Here is a 19,154-nt window from a genome sequence, read left to right on the forward strand (position 1 = left end):
GATAATAATATAAAAAATAAAAATCAAATCAAATCTCAAGTAGCGTGACTTTCGCTAGTCTGTTACAGCGTGACGTATTTTGAACACTTGAGTTAATATTCCCTGACTTGGATCTCTACAAGTAATGTGTACATTTCATTGTGTCGGAAGTTTAAATTTTTTTAGTAGAATTGATTATTACTTGGCCGAAAATGATTTTCCGTGTGGACCCATTTTGGTTTCACGAGGCTAGCAGGTGAATTCCTCAAGAGTTGGCTCGCTTTGACCATCTCGCTGATGGGAATTATGAACGAAACTGTACCTTGTCCGTTTTGAGAGACTTCAAATCTTTCTTGCTAGAAATTTCAAGAGCCAGATAATCCACATTGTCTCTGTTCAGTTCTCGTCAATATTTTCAGTTCTGGGACGTAATGACTACGATGCTCATCATATAACAATTCGTATTGGGATGACTAAGGCAGTGTATACATTGGGACTCATAAATATTGTCGGTTTTCATATCAGACTTCTCAGTTCTCAATTAAAACACGTAACTTACTAAGACAATTCCCTAGTTCTAGAAGAGTATAAGTGTTTTATTTTCTTCTAATCATCTCTCCCTGTTTGTTGACGACAAAGTTAGTTTTTATAACAGAAAGTGTGATGAATATGAAATCATTGTATACTATTAGAAACAGTTAAAGCGGCCACGGAGGGAGGAAAGTAAATTAAATTGTAGGCGAACAGACAAAGAGATCGCCACGACGTCGATTTAATAAATTTAATACTAAAGATTTGATGCTTTATTGTCGTTCCCGCTGGGTCGTCATCCAGCAGTACTCACTATCAAACTCCCTTTTACTTTAAAAAGATATTAATTAACAAAAAAACCTTTATCTTTATATACGCCAAAAGACCAGGAAGTAGGGACTCTGATATCAAATATCTCTCCTACAACCCTCAACTAAAGAATTAACCACTTTGCAGACCTATGTTATGAACGGTTTGTGTTAGCTGGAAGAGAAAAAGTTTCGAGTGGAGACTCGATTGTCACTTCGCCGAAATTGACATCCTTAATGTTAACTACTATACAGCCTTACCTAATGGTTTTGGCTCACCAGCTATGACAGTGGGTCGTTCTGTATATATATATCTGAAGCTCAACCCCAAACCATTACATCACATACCGTCACCGATTAAAAAAAATCGAAAGCAGTTCTAAATTGGTATTGCATAAAAGTGTTTATAAACCAATAACGAGATCTGCTTCTTAAAGCCTTGGTTTAATGTTGAATCAACTCGTGTGTCAGCCCTGGTGCGCCGGAGATCACCTATTCCCCTATCACGCAATTTTAACTTTAATAATCTTCTTATAATTCAAAGAACTATATTCAGTATAGTGTGAACCACTGATTTTTCCTAAAACAAACATTAATTAAAAAATATACTCTTCTTTATTTTAAAATTAAGCCAGTAACAAAAATTAATTAAATTATTCAAAATACTGCGACAAAGAAATTTAATTCGCTTAAATATTTTTTTCTTGAAATGCAGAAATTTAAATAAACTGACACTTTTTTATTTAGAATATTATTAAAATATGAATTTGCGCCAAACGGAATTGGCCTGCCTGTATTCACATTAATGTAGGCACCGCTGTCGGCTGTTTTCTTTTACCTCACTCACGGACCGCTTGGAAACCTGTTTCTATGTTTAATACATACATTAAAAATAGATTTACGACGGGGTTATTTACTCAATAAATTATATGCGTAGTCCATTTAAATGTTACATGAGCGTTGCATTTTTTAGAGGACGCAATTTTATTTTTGGGACATGTTAGGGGGATCAATAGAAGCTTAACCTCAAGTTTGTGGGGTCGCAACCCTTTTCTCACGGCCGCCATTTTGAAAAAAGGGGTGACAATCCTTATTTTGCGATATAGTCGACATAGTCTCCGAGTATATCACAAGTTCCAGTCGTGGCTCGGAAGATATCAAAATCCTGAAGATTGGGGCTGGAAAAAGCATGCAAACATGTGGATGCCAATACAAGCTTCCAAGCCTCCGGCACCCCCCGATCTCATGAAATTAATTTTCTGAGGATGTGCGGGAAACTGCGGAAGTATGTGTGGCTACAGAAAAGCAGACCTGAAATGCTCTACAATACGCGTCCTTTGTTCTTGTGAAACATGCAGCAACATTATGGAACTATCAAAGTTAATGGAAGAAAATCAATTTGAGGATGAACTTCCAACTTTGACTTCCAGTTTTAACTCCTGTCATTCCTCAAACTTTCACGTTTGACGTCGATTTGGACTGTGAGTCACAGCCTGAACCATCGAAAAAAAGGAGATTAGAGTAGCTAGCTAATGAGTGATTAAAAATATGATGTCGAGGATTACCTTACAAGCAAAATATACGTGGAGTAGACCTACTGGGGATACCACGTTAAAAAAAACGCGCCTATAGATTCTACCTCAAAGGTGGCGGGGAAAAGAGTTAGGAATAAATAAAATTGTACGAAGTCAACAAAAATTTTGTAGCAATATATTTACATTAAAAAAAAATAAGTTAAATATTGCGTTCCAACCGGATTCTCATGAGCATTGACAAACCCGGTCAACTTTGAAGTGCTGTAACAGCGTCTTAAATGAATGAAATAAAAAAAATATATAGATTTTTTTTTTTGTCAAAAGTTAATCTACAAGATTGGTTTGATGCATTTTTTTTGGTAAAATGTATAAAAAAAAGTTATAGACAGACGAGCCCACAAACTTCAGGTTAAGCTTCTATTGACCCCCCCAACCAGTTCAGAAATAAAATTGCGTCCTCTAAAAACTGCAATATTCAGTCCTTAAATTGTAACATTTCAATGGACTATCGTCTCAATATAACATTTTTCTATGAAATTTTGTGATACCTCTCATTATTGATTGCTTGAACAACATTCTCAGTACAGAATAATTTCTTCATCAGTCTATTATTATACAATATAAAAGTAAATTTACAGGCAGCGCACTATTTGTGAATGTGAAAGCGAGGTTTGTATCACCTTTCCAAGTTATTTTTTATTTTAGTTTGGTAATGAGTTCTCTTTGTGATCAAAGACAACTTTTGTATTATTTGCACATTGGACTACTTTGTGGTGTTTTGTCATAGCTGTATATTTTCTTAAGTTCTATTTATTGCTATCTGAACTGTACCTGAATATAAAAATAGCCTGTTTTAAATTTACAGTTGAAAAATATATAGAGCAGAGGATTTAAATTCAAATACAAAGCTAAACATATCTGGATATTTAAAATTCCTTCGCTCACTTGTTCCCTGTGAACATATACATGAGAGTTACAATAAGAAAGGGTTAAAATAATAAAACAGATATATGTTCCTGGAAATTTAATGACTTTAATAGAAGAATAACTAAATTAAAACAGCAAGATAGAAGAAAAAATCATCATTATTAACATATTTTTATCTGATTATGTTCAAGCAAAAAGAACAAAATTAATCAATGACCTAACAAAATATACAACAAAAGTCATTAAATAATTAAGTCCAACCAATCAGTTAGTCTACTGCGGACGACCGTAGCTGTAAATGTATCATACTTTAAACTTCACTAAAATGAACAAGTTACATAATACAACTTACAATTTTTGAATAATATTGTGAATAAAAGAAAAAAAAGCTAAATAATTCTTTCCTACTTATATAATGTGTAATAATATAAAGTGTCCACTACTTATAAATGTATAACTATCGCTTACTTAAAATTTCACACAAAGAGCGGAACGAGGGGGCGCTGCGACTGCGACGCGACGCGACGCGACAGTCGCAGCGCGGTTCCCTCACGCGTTCACCTTACGTTGATAAACACCACAATCTCGCTAACTCTAGGTCACTCATGTCGAATGTTAGACAAAGAAGCGACGATTTCCCAAACCGAAATTAAAGTACTAACAATTTGTATAGGACGTCTAATCCAGAGTGTGCGCGAGTGAGTAGTGTCGTGGTCGCGGTATGTTTGTATGTATGTCTTGTGTTTTCGTTATCATCAAAACACGAGTCTCGTGAGCAGCGTAACATCTGTACAATTTACAACTAGGCAAATATATGACGGAGGGACGAGCCACTCCCACTCGTTGAGCGACAGCGTACAATTGTTATGTCGATATTCAAGCACGCTAGGCTCTCCGTTGGAATCGTAACAATGTAGCTTTTTTTGGAGTTTTACTTTTTTACAATATATAGGATTTGTTTCTATAATTAATTATAACTAATATTTACAATGGAGGTGAATGGACATATTCAAAACTCTACTTATTATCTCAAAAAAAAATCATGAAATTCCTACCCAAAAGAACATTATCTACAACTTTAATAAAAACGAGATTGAGCACATTGTATAGTTCGGTCCGGTCGACGGCACGAATGAAGATCAAATGAGATATAGAAAGACAACAAAACAATTTAAAACAAATTATAATCACACCGATATTTCGGCTTCAATAAAGTGAGTCAGGAGAAAGTTGAAACGACAACGACAATCAATCAATTGGTTCCGTCAATAGCATCGGGACGCGCTACACATTTATCAAAGCACTCAAATACAGGGTGACCTAACTGCTGTGGACTAACAAAACTAGCCTCTGTGATAGCGTCACGACCGCTATCAAGCAGAGTATTCATTACTAGTTCGAGTGATACTTCATCAGCGGCCGGCGACGTGATGCAACAAACGCCCAATCTCTTTTAAAAGCAAAAATTCTCGCCACAAATCAATCTAAACATAATAAGTGATCGAGTCTCTGTCTGTTCGTTATCAATACATGTTATATATCGTTAAGCAAAATAAGAGACACAGGCTCGATCTACAGTTTATTTAAACAACGAATACCGACGTGCCGGTGGACTGGAGGGGAGGGATGGCGGTAGGGGTGGGATAGATGGGACGGGGTAGGCTGGGGGAGGGGAAGGGATGGGGATGGGAGGTAGGCTCATATCTTGTGTATCTTCTGCGAGACGACGACTGGATTGTTGCGTCGGATCTCCTGCGCGCCGAGCTCCCGGTAGTCGAACGAGCACTCGTGCTTGTCGCTGTATCGATGAACGGCGCAGAACAGACCTCCGCAGCGGCACTCGAAACCTGAACGAGGACCAAATTATCATCGTTATCACAAACCACAAACGGATACTGATAAACCGCCGATCACATGGCCGGCTAATTTGTATGTCATAAGTAGATAAGGGACATCGTTCGAAAGCTTGACATAGCAGCTTCGAGACTGCGAGACCGACTTTAGTGAAATTAAGATAAGTCGCAGGTTGGACGGAATATTCCTACACCGAGACGAGGTCGATAACGTTCGCGAGTCGCTCTCGAGCCGGCGATAAATACATCAGCCATCGATCGGCACACGTGTACCGCGAACGTGTCGCTTTGATAACATTATGTTGTGTAACGCCGATATTAAAATGGAACGCAAAATTATTTATTCACGTCCATGCCTCGACGCGACCCGCTCGACTCATATTAGACATTGTATCGACTCATTACATGTGTTACTCGATTAAAATGTAGTCATTGTATGATATCAAGATGCATGGTTGCCCGACACATTTAAATTTTTTTATATAAAAAAAACATTTCTTCTTTAATGTTTACTTATTTTTGGTTCATTTTAAACTAAAATGAGATTCAAACTTTAAAACCAAAATACCGACAACTTTAAGCCAATTAAAATAAAATATTATGTTATATGTATTACAAAACGTTTATAATTTTTCGGTATATTATTAACAAAACTACAGTAGATCCCTTTTCAAATGCATTATTAAATGTCACTTCTCTATATACTCGCCCATAATACTTTATCGCTGTAACACTCACCTGTGAGTCCGACCTTCTTGCGGCAGACGGCACATCTATTCTTTTTCTTTTTGTCCTTGCTGGGGTCTTTGTCGTCAGCGTCCGTGTCGGAGGCCCCCGTGCTAGCGCCGCTGGTGCCCGCTCCACTCTCCTCTTCGAATTTCTGTGAACATAGACCTCATTGAGTAACTTCCTGCTATGTACATGTATAAGGTGTGTTAGTTAGTGGCGACGGACCCGTTTCAGATTCTTTTTACTACCGTCTACGTCAACACTGGCCGCCGGTTCCTCGTCCTGTACGGTGTTCCGTGTTTCGTTTATGTCTACCGTCTTCTTCGCCGGCCTGACATCTTCTTCCGCTTTGACCTTCGGTGCCAATCGTCCGCGGCTGTGTTCGGCTATCTCGCTAGTGCCGTCCGGCGTCGGTAGCGGCGTGCTGTCGTTTATTTCGATAGACGCGCGTTTATTCTCGAAACTCTTGGATCGCGACCCAATGCTGAGGTCGAGCGGTGAGCTCTGACTGTTGTTGCTCGACTTACTGTTCCTCCGTAATGCCTTCTTTAATATCCGTTTCCCTTTTGACTCTTTCTTACTAGGGTCATTTTCCATTATTGTTCTCCTAAGTATTTATCATAATAACTAAGCATTTTGTGTGAAATCTGTTCAACGTTAACGAAATAGTTCATAAATCGGTTCCGATGACAATAAACCGACACATTTGTTCAACGGGATCACTCCGACGCACTATTAGTATATCATAAAGTCCGGCATTTTTGATTGCGTTTTTATAATTATAATGAAATTAATGTTACATTATTATTTTAATTTCATTTTACACAATAAACCGTTAGAAAAAAAAATTAAATATGTTGTATTTTTGTATTTCCTGATTACATCAAATGTCTCTTTGACATTAATTCTTATTTCAAAACGTACGTGTGCCAGTACTGTACGTATTGTGAATGTATACTACAGACGATATATATTGTTATATGTATAATTTAAATTTATTACGATATTAGACCGTTTTACGATATATATAGTTTTAAACAAAACATTCAGGAACACCGTAACCATATTAAAACCGGTAGAATACTTCTCATTGCAGCCGCTTCATTCACGAGTAAAATAGATTAATTTGTCGTCTTTTATAAGAGCACGAGAGTGTGTCGCGGTCGTTCGCACATGATTTATATAAACACAAATCGCATTGCACATTCAAATCAAATAATAGTGAGGTCATTGCCGAATATCTGTCTCCGTGTGGATCGTATCTTTTGTAATATTTGATCAACGATAAATCTGAATGGGCTTAATGAATTCGCTTTTGGCCCGCCTTAAATAGACGACCTCAATTCTGAAGTCGTTCGTTAATCAGATCGTGTGGACATACGACCTTACAATGACTGTCTTTATATCGGGTGAGTGATATTTTCATTCCATCATATTATAATTTGCAAGAAATCCAGTCTTTGAATTCAATTGTGAGATTCATACAGAGAAAATCAGCGAACCGCATCATTTCAATACATAAATATGAGTTATGTCATTTGATAGATAATGATATTCAATAAGTTGTCAAGTTACCCTTAGTACACGTTTCCATTGTTTACTCTAGAACTGAAAGTTTGAAACCGACTCCAAAAAAGAACAAATTATCTTGATCATTATTTTTCTTTTTTTAAGTTCAACGTTGGGTAAAAATACGGAAAAATTTTAACTGAAAAGAAAAGACTATTTTTACCGGTAATTATTACGATTTAACCAAACACTAAGGGGACGTGTTGTCAGAAATACCATAAACATATATTTCCTATGATGATCCATGTGCGTATATATTCTTTAAGGGCCCATGTAAGAGGCGATCCTTGCTTTCCATCCAGCATCTGAACGCGGTAGTTCAATCAAATCCAAATATAGCTTCTACATGTACTCAGACATTCTCGGACGCCGCGTATTAACTCCGGGAGACGGAGAACACTTTCAAACCGCGTACGGACAAACACTATGTTATATCAAAGCTTTTGTTTCAAAACACTCGCGGCATGAGTGATCGCACCGAGAAAATAACATTGAGAAATCTAGGTCATGGGGTGCGTGAAAAATATAAAGATTTCTGTAGTACTCGATCGGAATGTATAGATGTGCTTTCTATGTAATAGTTCATAGATATCTAAGTAATATTTAACAATATTAAAATTTATCAAATTAAAAAATCTTTACATATACTACTTATGTAACGTAAAATACGTATGTAAAGTTAATTTGATATGTGAAATAGTAAAAAAAAATCAGATTTTTTATAGAGCAAGTGTATGACGATAATGTTAGCGGCGGTCGACGACGCGTCCTGCGGTATATGTCAACGATCTCACTGAACTTTACATTGAAATATTTTTTTAAACAACAATAAGAAAAAAAACACCAGCCATGATAAGTGTGGGACGTGGCAATGAAACGATCAATGCACTATAAACGGGAGCGAGGCCTTGGGGTGGACAAAGTTTGAGATACGACTGGACTCACTAGCATTAATGTGTCTTTATAAAAAAAAATATATTGAGCTTAAATAATAATAAAAACGAAGCAAAAAAATCAAAGTAACACATCCCTCCGCACTGGGATGATAAAATTTCATTCATAATAAATAAATATGTTTGTCATTTCAAATTTTAATACATTAATGTTTTATTACAAGTCCTTTTATGACACACACAGTGGTCTTTGCAGGATCATTAATACGTATTTAAATTAAACGAGCAAACCCATCGGATTTTCATTTGTGGTGCGATCGACATTTTACAGCCGGTTTAATAACTAATTTAATATTATATTTTTTATACATTTAAAAGACTACGTGCAGATATGTGTGTGTGTGTGTGTGTGTAATATATATAATAGTAATGTGGCCTCACGTCTGTCTGCTGCTGCTGCGCCTGCGGCAGTGTGGGCACCGTGGGCGCGGCGGCTGCTAGCGGCGTGGGCGCGGGCGCCGGCGTGGGCGTGGGCGTCGACACGAACGAAGACGACACAGCTGACGGCGTACTCGCTGGGGGCTGCTGCTTCTTCTTTAAGGCTTCCTGTAATGACACAAACATACATACAGATATATTTGTATGAGAATGAAATTCATAAATCATAAATAAACATAACAACACATGCGACACAAGACGTTTATGTATAAGGTTTTAATTTATTTTAAGCCTTAGAGTTTAAGGCATTAAACCTATATGCAAAGATACTACAACAGCACTCATCATTATAACAAAGTACCTTCACAAAAATAAAAATGACGTAAGTTTTAATTCATTGGTAACGAACTAAAATAGAAATAGTAAAGGGTACACGCGCTTAGATTAATTTAACATCCTGTACGAGCTTCTTAGTTTACAAGCCTCATGACACTCTCATATCCAACACAGAAACACTCCTGTATCATCCATCAACCAATATATCTCGTTATAATTGCGCCGAGCACAATAAAATATGCACTAACATATTTCTCTACAAAATATCCTAATATATAAAGCCTGCACTACACACACACATCATTGTACAATTTACTAGTTACACAATTTCTTTGTTTTATATTTTTATGACCCTTTTATAAATATTATGTTATTCTTACAAGTTAATTTCCTTATGTTAAAAATATAAATATATAAAAAAAATTACAATGTGTGCTTTGACTTAATTTATATTGTAGGTGATGTGTAATATGTTAATCTACAGTTTACACGATTATGATAAAATTTTATGATATAAAAAAATATACACACAACACTTGGTACGTATAAATGACGGTACATATTTAGTAAGTAACATTTGTACAAATGAGGAAACATCAACGTACAAATCAACAAAATAACCGCTCAACCTCGACTGTTTGGTAAAAAAGATGGAATTTTTAAATCGGTAAAATATAGTCAAAATTAATGTTTTATACCCTCGAATGTTATTTGTGGGCTGTAGTGACGTTAGGTATACTAACAGAAAGTTTGTAACATCCTTTTAAGAAACATGAAACTTTCAATCAGTCTAGTTTTTGTCTTAAAAGTTTAGAGCAATATTAATATAATTTCTTCAACTTCACTCGGTAGCCGGACACGGGAACAATGTGGGTGACTATTTTGGAACTAAAGTACATTACATTATAGACATAATTATCAGACCGGTAGGTGACCGACACGCGGCCAGTTTTCACTTTTCAAACATTCTTTCGTTAACTTTACTAATGTGTGACATATTTATCTTGATTTCATTTTTTTTTTTCATTAAATTGCTCTCTTTATTATTATATTTCTATATGTAACAATTAAAATATTTCCTTAATAAAAATTTAAGATACATTTTCAAAGTATTACTAATCTAAACTTACGTATATATATTTTTTTGATTGTAATTTATATAGAAAAGTTCTTAAAAAAAAAAAACAAGTCTGATATCAAGTTATATCTAATAAATTATTTAAACAACACATAGTAACGGTAGATAAGAATATGAAATGATTTTAAAACAGTATTGACTCAAACAAATTATTAATAAAATCATTCTAGTGAATGTAACCTTAAGGTACAAACGTGTAAATTTAAAATTCATTAATTCTATAGAGTATGGAGGTAGTGAAACACGATAATTTTTTTTTAAATTGATTAAAAAATAACTACAATTTAAGCCGCTATCGAATATTCTCATTGAATATCGATGTCAAAAAACCATTTCTTTAAAGTATTGTCCATCCTCTTTTATATAGAACATTAATGTCATCATATTTTTTACATATTCACATCCAGTGTTCATTGCCAGCGAGCTGCAAGCGATCGTAATGAAATACCAAGGCTGTTGACCTCAAAAAACAAAACACTAAACAAACAGCTGGTGTTGTGGGCGAATTGTAATTTTTAAAAGATATAACACATATAGGTATATTTATATATAGAGAACAAATATCACGGTATCGACATATGAACATACTCTTAGATCTCTATCTCCGACTAAACATATTATAAAACACTCACACTGTAAACATCGTGAATTTACCTTAAAGCAAACTGAACAAAGTCCATCGGTCGAGGGGTTTCCATAGAAGCCACATCCCGATCGGCACAACGCCTCCATCGGATTCGATTCCCTCTCCATAGTTCCACGTTATTTTCACTTTTTAAACAACAATGTCAATATGATTGCACTATCAGTATATTGCACTCGTTTGTAACACAACGTCCACAGATCACAGTACAATGCACCCCGACACCTTATAAAAATTTGCTAGTAAGCGTCGCTCGCTGTCGGCGAACGCGGCTACTCCTATAGCCGTACAGCTGATACTTCTTTCTGTGTCAGGATCGCGAAGGGGCCTGTAACAATGTGATTACATTATAAGAAACATTTCGTTGTTTAAACAGTATTTTATTTTCGTTTTCTTATACGACGAAAATCCATGATTCATATTATAAACGTGACTCATGTGTTTTTCACCTCTGTTATTCAACTTTTATGATATCTCACGTACGAATTTAAAACGCAGAAAGATAAACGTGTCGCTAACGTACTATTTACTATAACCTGACGAAAATCAACGACGCACATAACACACAAACATAGCACGCATTATAGAAAGTAGTATCAAAGGCGCTGTTTCGTCGAGGCAAAACATAATATGCATAACGACAGGTTTGCATAACAAGAGAGAGCTACGGTAAAGTAGAACGCGCCCGCCAAGCTGAAATCGCGGTCCGCCTCAAGGTCTCCTAGTCAGCCTGCACCAGATGTAGCACGGGCTTCGAGCTGACTGGCTGTGACAGAACAAACAGCTGTGACAGAACATCTTGCAAGTTTCATCGTGACGTTAGGATTAGATCATTCCTAACCGAGGCATTTTACGAATACGAAAATTTCAAACTTGATAATATCATAAACATTTGTTTAATTCAAATGCATACATTTATGACGCGTTGACGTTTGACGCGAGAACAACTAAACTTAGACTACACACCAGAATAACACGGATAATTTATAGACATTGAAGTATAATTTTGCCAATGTCGATCGAGACTATAGGAAAATTAGGAAATATAAAATGTAATCATATAAAATATATAAAAAATAACGCTAGTTTTATATTATTTAGTTACATATTAGTTTAATTCTAAAGGTTTGCTGAACCTAGTGAATTTAATCATGGAAACACATATTTATATATAGTATATACAGGAACCGTCATGCCCTATAGTTAGAAATCCAAAAGCAAACACGTTGTACAAGAATTAAATGTGAAATTATAGCTATATTTAAATTGGCTTCTACTGTTATTCTGTTGTTTTGCGAAGAACACACGTTAATGAAAGTGATATGAGGCTCCAACCGCCTGGAGGCGGGGGTAATGCCCTGGTCTTGTTCGTAGCTCAAGTCATCGACCGTCGTTGAGATCTAAGGGGTGCATACGCTAGATGATTACGGTACATTGTATAAAAGACGCCCAGACACACGGACACTCCGGCGCATGTGACGTGGAACTTGTTCGGAACTACTATGAAACAACTTCGTTTGATATTTCGTAACGTTTCATTTAGCACCTGCTTTGATTTAACACAATGCTTTGCCGTATTAAACACCTGTGAAGCAACTCATTATAAATGACAATTCATCGTCAAATGTCAAACTGGGCCGTCATTTGGATGAGCTGAGAATTTTATTTTTCCTCCTCGGACATTATAGATTTAATGTTAGTTGTAATTACGTTGATTGAATAAAGATTTCCTCTTTCTGTATACTTTTTTGTTACGCAATACAAAATAATCTCGAATGCGTGCAGTTTTGCGAGGTACTTAAAATCAATGAATTTCACGTTTTTCAAACAAAAACTATAGTTTAACGAAAATAATCGTGTTTTAATGTTCATATGATAACCATGAGCCGGATCGTGTTCGCGTGAAATATTATATTATGCAATTGACCTGCACGAAGCCGCTTAAAAATATACTGGCAGGATTTATCAAGAAACTTAGATACAACAATCATTGTATGTGTGTTGTTTTAGAGCAAACACGTTGAATTAACGTACCACAAACAAAATTCAATACGAAATATTCCATTAACAACTCAAATGTTTTAAGCGCAACACGTCTCAAAGGTTATCTAATCTAATCTATATCCAGGATGTTCTATAGTTGTAGATGGTAGGTGGTAGATGCTAGATGTGCTCTATCTATAAATGTATCTCTGCCCCGTGTACCGCCGCGCCCCGCTGACCTACTTGCTGAATGCTCGCTACGCAATTCGAGCACGACCCGCTTCGACTTGCATTAACAGAACCTCTAACGTGTTTACTATTTTAAACTTTTAACCAACACGTCATATAATATATTGGTTTCGACATTTATTTCATTACAATGTATGAAAACATTCAAACACTCAAAGTATAGCGTTGATACTAATTTAATGTTGTTTAAAGACAAATTATATAGTAATCTTCGTTAGATGCAAATAATAAATTAAAACGAAAATAATGAAAGCAGAAAAACTATTGCTATATGAAGGTTTTTCATTCTGTAACAGCACATATTTCGTCAGCATATGGTAGTGTTGGTCCGTCGTACCCCCCGCTAGCATGTGTACACTGTAGTGAGGCACGCTCACCGCTCATATTCACCCAGCGACAAACGTGACTCACCAGAAGAAGACCTATTCCATTACAACATTTTCAAATTCAATTTAATATCAATAAATATAACATTTGATAAAACAAACAACCGCTCTAGTGTAATCTAATGTCTAGAATAATGACGTGCCAGTGGGACATTTACTAAACTACTAAAAGTGTCTAATTAAACTGTCAATATTTCAGTGACATCAAAACTGAAGACATATTAGTATCGATACTGAATATAAACCATTACATAAAATGCACTTTCAATAAATAATAAGCAATCTTGAAACCGTGGAACTTCTAAAGAACGAATGTAGGTCAGCCCACGAATGTTATCATTGACTCAATATATCAAATATAAAGCGGCCGATACAAAATACAGGTCTGACCAGCGACACAACGGTAACAGTAACGGTAACTGAAAAAAAATATATCGACCACTCGAGATAACCCTCGGAAATGAGAACATTAAAAATATAAAGAACATTCAGATTAAAAAAGAAAAAGTTAATTGCGTCCCATTGTGTAATTAACCTCAAACACTATAAGTAAGCAAATCAAAATAAGATATTCTAAAATAAGAATTTAAATTAATTAAAAATCTTCCGAAGAACACGACAAAGCAAACAAAAACGAACAACAAACATACACGGAAACCAAACGAGGTCGATACAATTATACCCCGGTATGTAAACTGTGTTAGAAAAACTACAAAGGCATCAGGCAAATCAACAGACTCGCAACCAATAACACATCTATCAAAGCGGAAACGCTACACACCTAAAATAGAAGTGCCAGGGTCTCGGTTTGCAGGCTTCCGTGTGAATGTTGAATCTCGTAACGTGGAAGCGTTTCCGCATCGGCCATCAACAGGTTTATTCGTTTGTAACAAAGCGTATTTCAGGACTTAAGGACAATGACATAGCGTTGTGAGAACTGCGTCACAAACGTGAACAATGACGCTCCTACAATGGAACTCGCTCGCCAAGATGGCCGCCGCGCCGTCAGCTGATTGCGCACACGCAGCTGTATTAGCGCTTCAAGTATAGCTCTCTCTCTCTCTTTTGATTAAACGCGATTCTCATTGTTCCATTCGCGATATTTAAAGTCAATAATTAACATCTTGCGCAGTATGATTGAAATGATAGTACAAAAAAAAAAACAAAAAGTTATTACAAAAACATATCAAACGACAGAGTTCACCTAAGCGAGATATGAGAAAAGTTGTGTTATAGGAATCAATCTCCTGCTAAAACTTTTAATATCGGCTGAAAACAACAAATTGACGAAATTTGTTCGTCTCGCGAAAATTCTATAAGACAATAATCTTTATTATATAAGATAAAGATAAGTTCGAAGTAACTGAAAATAGATCTAATAACACCAATAGCAATTTGAATTGGGTTTTGAATAAAGATTATTACTACCTTTTTTATCAAAATCCTAATAATGTATATTATATATTATTTCACTAACTTGAACCCTGATTATACGAACTTCTACAAGTGGTTTAATTAAAGATTTAAAAATACTTTATAGAATGACTTAGCAAAAGGTTAAACGAGAATAACATAAAGATTGAGGTTATTTGATAGAAATTACTATCACTAAATTAAGATTCTTTTAATAATTGTGAACCCACCGATGCTAAATTCGCTGCAAAACGAAGTGGGCCTTTCGAGCAATAATAATTAGAATATATAAAGTAAAATAATATATTAAATAAAGAAAAACTTATTAAACGAATGAACTAAGAATGTATTCTGAGTCTAATTATGATAAACATCTCTATAATGAACTATGAACTGCAGGATATGACCACTTACATCGAGTTTACACTACGATAACATATAGTTAGAGGACGTTTAACATCTTTAGTAATTAAGGACGACATCGTATAAATAGAACGCGGAACAGAATCATTAATATGAAAAAAATACTATAAAACAAGTCTAGTAATTTAAAAAAGAGATTTTTCTTAATTGCATCAGATCAACACGAGCAAGGACATTGAACTTGTGCCATCAAGGTCAGGGCGGCGGCCTTCATACAGCCTCGTCTAGCTAGCGCCGAGACTCCTCTCGACATTACGCGAAACAAACCACACAGACAGACAACGTGCAACCACAACAATTACCTCCAAACGACAGAACAATCCCATGGCCGGTTATAACAACGCTAGAGCGCTCCACATTAATATAAGTCCATCACAAACACATACTATATATAATAGTTTATTTTCACTTTACACGATATATTATTAGCAAACAAACACGGTACTCGACACAGAGCTGGTATGTAAGTATATCGGCCTCGCTTAACGAGCTCCGATCACTACAACGTTACGACACACACTGACAGTGCTCAGCCGTCCAACGGTCACCGCGGGTTGCCCACCGCTGCCAGTCGCCACTCGCCCGTCGCCACCCATGTATCCGCGTCACCGTCTCCACACACGCACTCACCAATACAAACAAAGATCTACCATTAAACTGATAAACATGCAAAACATTCAATACACCGCTCACAAAGACACGGAATATGGCTGACGGGAACGTGTTCCTCTTCATCACGACTCTACCAGTCATCGCGGAGCGATTTGATAAATAAAACGGTTATAGAAATTGATGACTCACAAATGCTATGGTGATGAATGCGTCATCACTACTTCCCTAAAATGCGCTCTATAATGTTTACTGTTATTATGCCGTGCAACTCAACAGACGGACGTAAAATTGATGATTTTGGTGGGTAAACATATTTTTAGAACAGAATTTTATTAAAAATTTTATACATTTAGAAATTTTATATAATTGATTGTTTGTTATCTAGTAGTGCAAAGTTATTTATCAGTTAATATGTGAAATTAAGGGTGAACAAACGAATTTACAATATAAAGCAAACGAGACCATTGCGGGTGCGTTGCACGCAGACAAAGCCGCGACGGTACAAGTCGTCGATCTCCCCCAAATTAGTCCTGGGCCAGGGCGCTGACCCCGCCAGCCCAGCCACGCGCTTGCCACATCTCACGAGGTGTGGATTAATTCAGACGACGCATTTCGATTTTAGACTACTTTCGATAAACCTTTTATACACAACGACGGTGTAAACAAACATTTAACCTTGAGATTTTAAATGTAATTTGGCAGAAATGTACGTGTTTACTAGTCCTTTACAAATAAGCATAAAGTATCAACAATTAATGCTATTGTTTTAATAAGTTTAATTCATATTATCCACGAAGCAATGGTTGGCGCGCACATCCCATGGTGCATAACTATACTCTATAAGAGCATGACGCGGATATTTTCGAGTGTAACATTATAACTGACTCATTAACAATACCATTTCACATATATCTTTAAAATAGTGCAAGAAAAATTTTCAGTGACTAAATACAAAAAAAAAATCAACTTACCTGATGTTGGAAGAGTGAGTTCCTAACAAGACAAATGTCTTTCCAAGTGCGAAGGCCCGTCAGCTCACAACCAGGCGACACCACGTCTGTGCAGTAGTAGTCAGCATCCACCGGCATCACAATGAATAGTTACTCCACCTGATAATTCATCGTACATTGTTTTTGTTATGTAACTCGTTTTTGTTCCAATATTAAAATTAACATGTACATTAAGTATGACTAATGCTTCAAAGACTAACGAGATTCTAAAAATAAATCAGACTTTATAGCAACAAATAATTTAAACAGTTGCCAATACATACATTCTAAACATTTTAATACAAAAACACAAGTTTTGAGAGAAACACTGTATGAGAAATTCTTAATTAGATATAATTATATTCTATAACAGATATACTATGTGATACATGGTTTCTTATGGCAAACTGCCAAATAAGTACAGTGGTAATCCTAACAGAGTGCAAACACAACCAAATTGAAAAACATGTCAAGATATTAGACAGTGTAAGCAAACATACTACAAAGCCAAACAACTTTTATAATCTATGTAACTTCTTTATCAACTAAGACCTTTTTAAATAAGCCACAAAATAACTTTGATGAATTATGAAAATATGAAATTGATAAAAATGACACAAAAGAAGCATAATGAATAATTTCTTACACAAAAAATATGATATATAGCTACATGTAATTATGCAAAAATAGTTACCTCATTAGATTTTGAAAGGCTAGAAGTCATAAGCAGCAAATTCCAGACATTTCGTCAATAGCCGTGGACACTAAAAATAATAACCGCTGAATACATAAATTATATTTTGTTCCTACTCAAATTAACTACTAATATAAACAAACAAAACCTTTATTACTTTAAGTACAATTTCTAAGAATAAGTTATGCTGTTTACTATAACTGACTGTTAATTGTTGAACTCTGTTTCTAGAACATTGAAATAAAAACAATATTAATAATTCATCAATGCCACAAACAAATCAAAATTATTTATATTGCTTTTGGCTACTAAGAAAACAATGTCATTGGTCCCAAAATACTATTTTATATGAGGGGGGGAACAATTGTTAAATCAAATTTTTGTGGGCCATTGAGTTATTTAATAACTGACACAAAACTAAAACAGAGTAATATAAGGACAGTTTATGGACAAATATTCAGGAATTTATAGACTTATTAAAAATTAAAACAATATATACGCGTGTTGCAACAACAAGCATTTGTATAAACACATTGTAATTAGTGAACAATGAACATCATAAAACTATTAACCTTTTGTCATTTTCTAACACTTTTTGTTGATTGAAACGATAAGACCTACAATTTTATTAAATGAGGTGTACTGAGCTATTAAAATTTAAGTAACACAAAAAAAAACAAACCATTCTCATTTGACGCATGTAAATTCGTTTATTTTTATTTTTTGTTATTTAATCAAAAGTTAACTACATTAAAACTCATATTTTAAGTTTAATATGTAATTATAAAATCAAATATATATAGTTATGCATACACGTCCAAGGTGGTGGTGTCATGATTAAAATGCGTTCAAGCCATACATAACGAAAGCGCAATAACGTTCAAATAATTATATTGTTGAATACGTCTCATCAAATTTACATCAAATATTGTTGGAGACTAAATTATTATATAGTAGTTATATTATTTGAACTTAAAAACAAAGAAAATATTGGAGAACTTCGATAATTGGCATTCACGAAGTAAAATGGCGTCATATCACACTAGTCACGGAAGAAGGTAGAATTTTGTTATATAAAACCACGTAACACTATCACGATCGAACACTTTAGAAAGTATTTAACTGTAGTTTTAAGAATTTGTTTTCCAAAATTACTCACTTTGAATACGAATTCCAAAGAAAATCATCCAAAAACTTAATGGACTGATGACAAGGCACTCCACTCACCGTTTGCAAAACCTAGACTACACAGATCACGTGACCAAAGTGAGGTTACCAGCTTATATAGAAATCATTTTATAAACAAAATCGTGAAAAATAATAATCATTATATCAAATATAATCTAGTTTAGTTAATATGTAATATTATATTAGAATTAAATAGTTTATAGACGTTAACAATTTATTGAACTTTTTTGCATTTTGTCTATAGCCAACTTTAAATTTTCAAATAAATGTTCTTAAAAAATGTATACAAGGTAAATAATTTTGTTTAACGTATTTTTCAAAATTGTTCTATTTTGTGA

At 35.0% G+C, this 19,154-nt stretch overlaps 1 protein-coding gene across 5 annotated transcripts; it reads right to left on the reverse strand.

The window, feature by feature from the left end:
• Positions 1 to 3,362: 3,362 nt before the first annotated feature.
• On the reverse strand, positions 3,363 to 18,890 carry LOC116768894 (AN1-type zinc finger protein 6). Of its 5 annotated transcripts, XM_032659768.2 has the most exons (7): positions 18,788 to 18,890; positions 17,629 to 17,698; positions 16,917 to 17,054; positions 10,891 to 11,207; positions 8,766 to 8,930; positions 5,872 to 6,013; positions 3,363 to 5,127 (listed from the first exon to the last, which is right to left on the reverse strand). In XM_032659768.2, exons 4-7 carry the CDS (start codon positions 10,987 to 10,989, stop codon positions 4,979 to 4,981), a joined length of 555 nt encoding a protein of 184 aa, XP_032515659.2. In that variant the 5' UTR covers positions 10,990 to 11,207; positions 16,917 to 17,054; positions 17,629 to 17,698; positions 18,788 to 18,890; the 3' UTR covers positions 3,363 to 4,978. The 5 variants fall into 5 exon arrangements, with proteins under 5 accessions (XP_032515659.2, XP_061385331.1, XP_032515660.2 ...); XM_061529347.1 differs by lacking the exon at positions 17,629 to 17,698 and having other exon boundaries at positions 18,788 to 18,885; XM_032659769.2 differs by lacking the exons at positions 16,917 to 17,054; positions 17,629 to 17,698; positions 18,788 to 18,890 and adding an exon at positions 15,636 to 15,868.
• Between the last annotated feature and the right edge of the window lie 264 nt (positions 18,891 to 19,154).

The sequence above is a fragment of the Danaus plexippus genome, chromosome 5, assembly GCF_018135715.1.
Source record: "Danaus plexippus chromosome 5, MEX_DaPlex, whole genome shotgun sequence".
Taxonomy (NCBI): Eukaryota; Metazoa; Arthropoda; class Insecta; order Lepidoptera; family Nymphalidae; genus Danaus; species Danaus plexippus.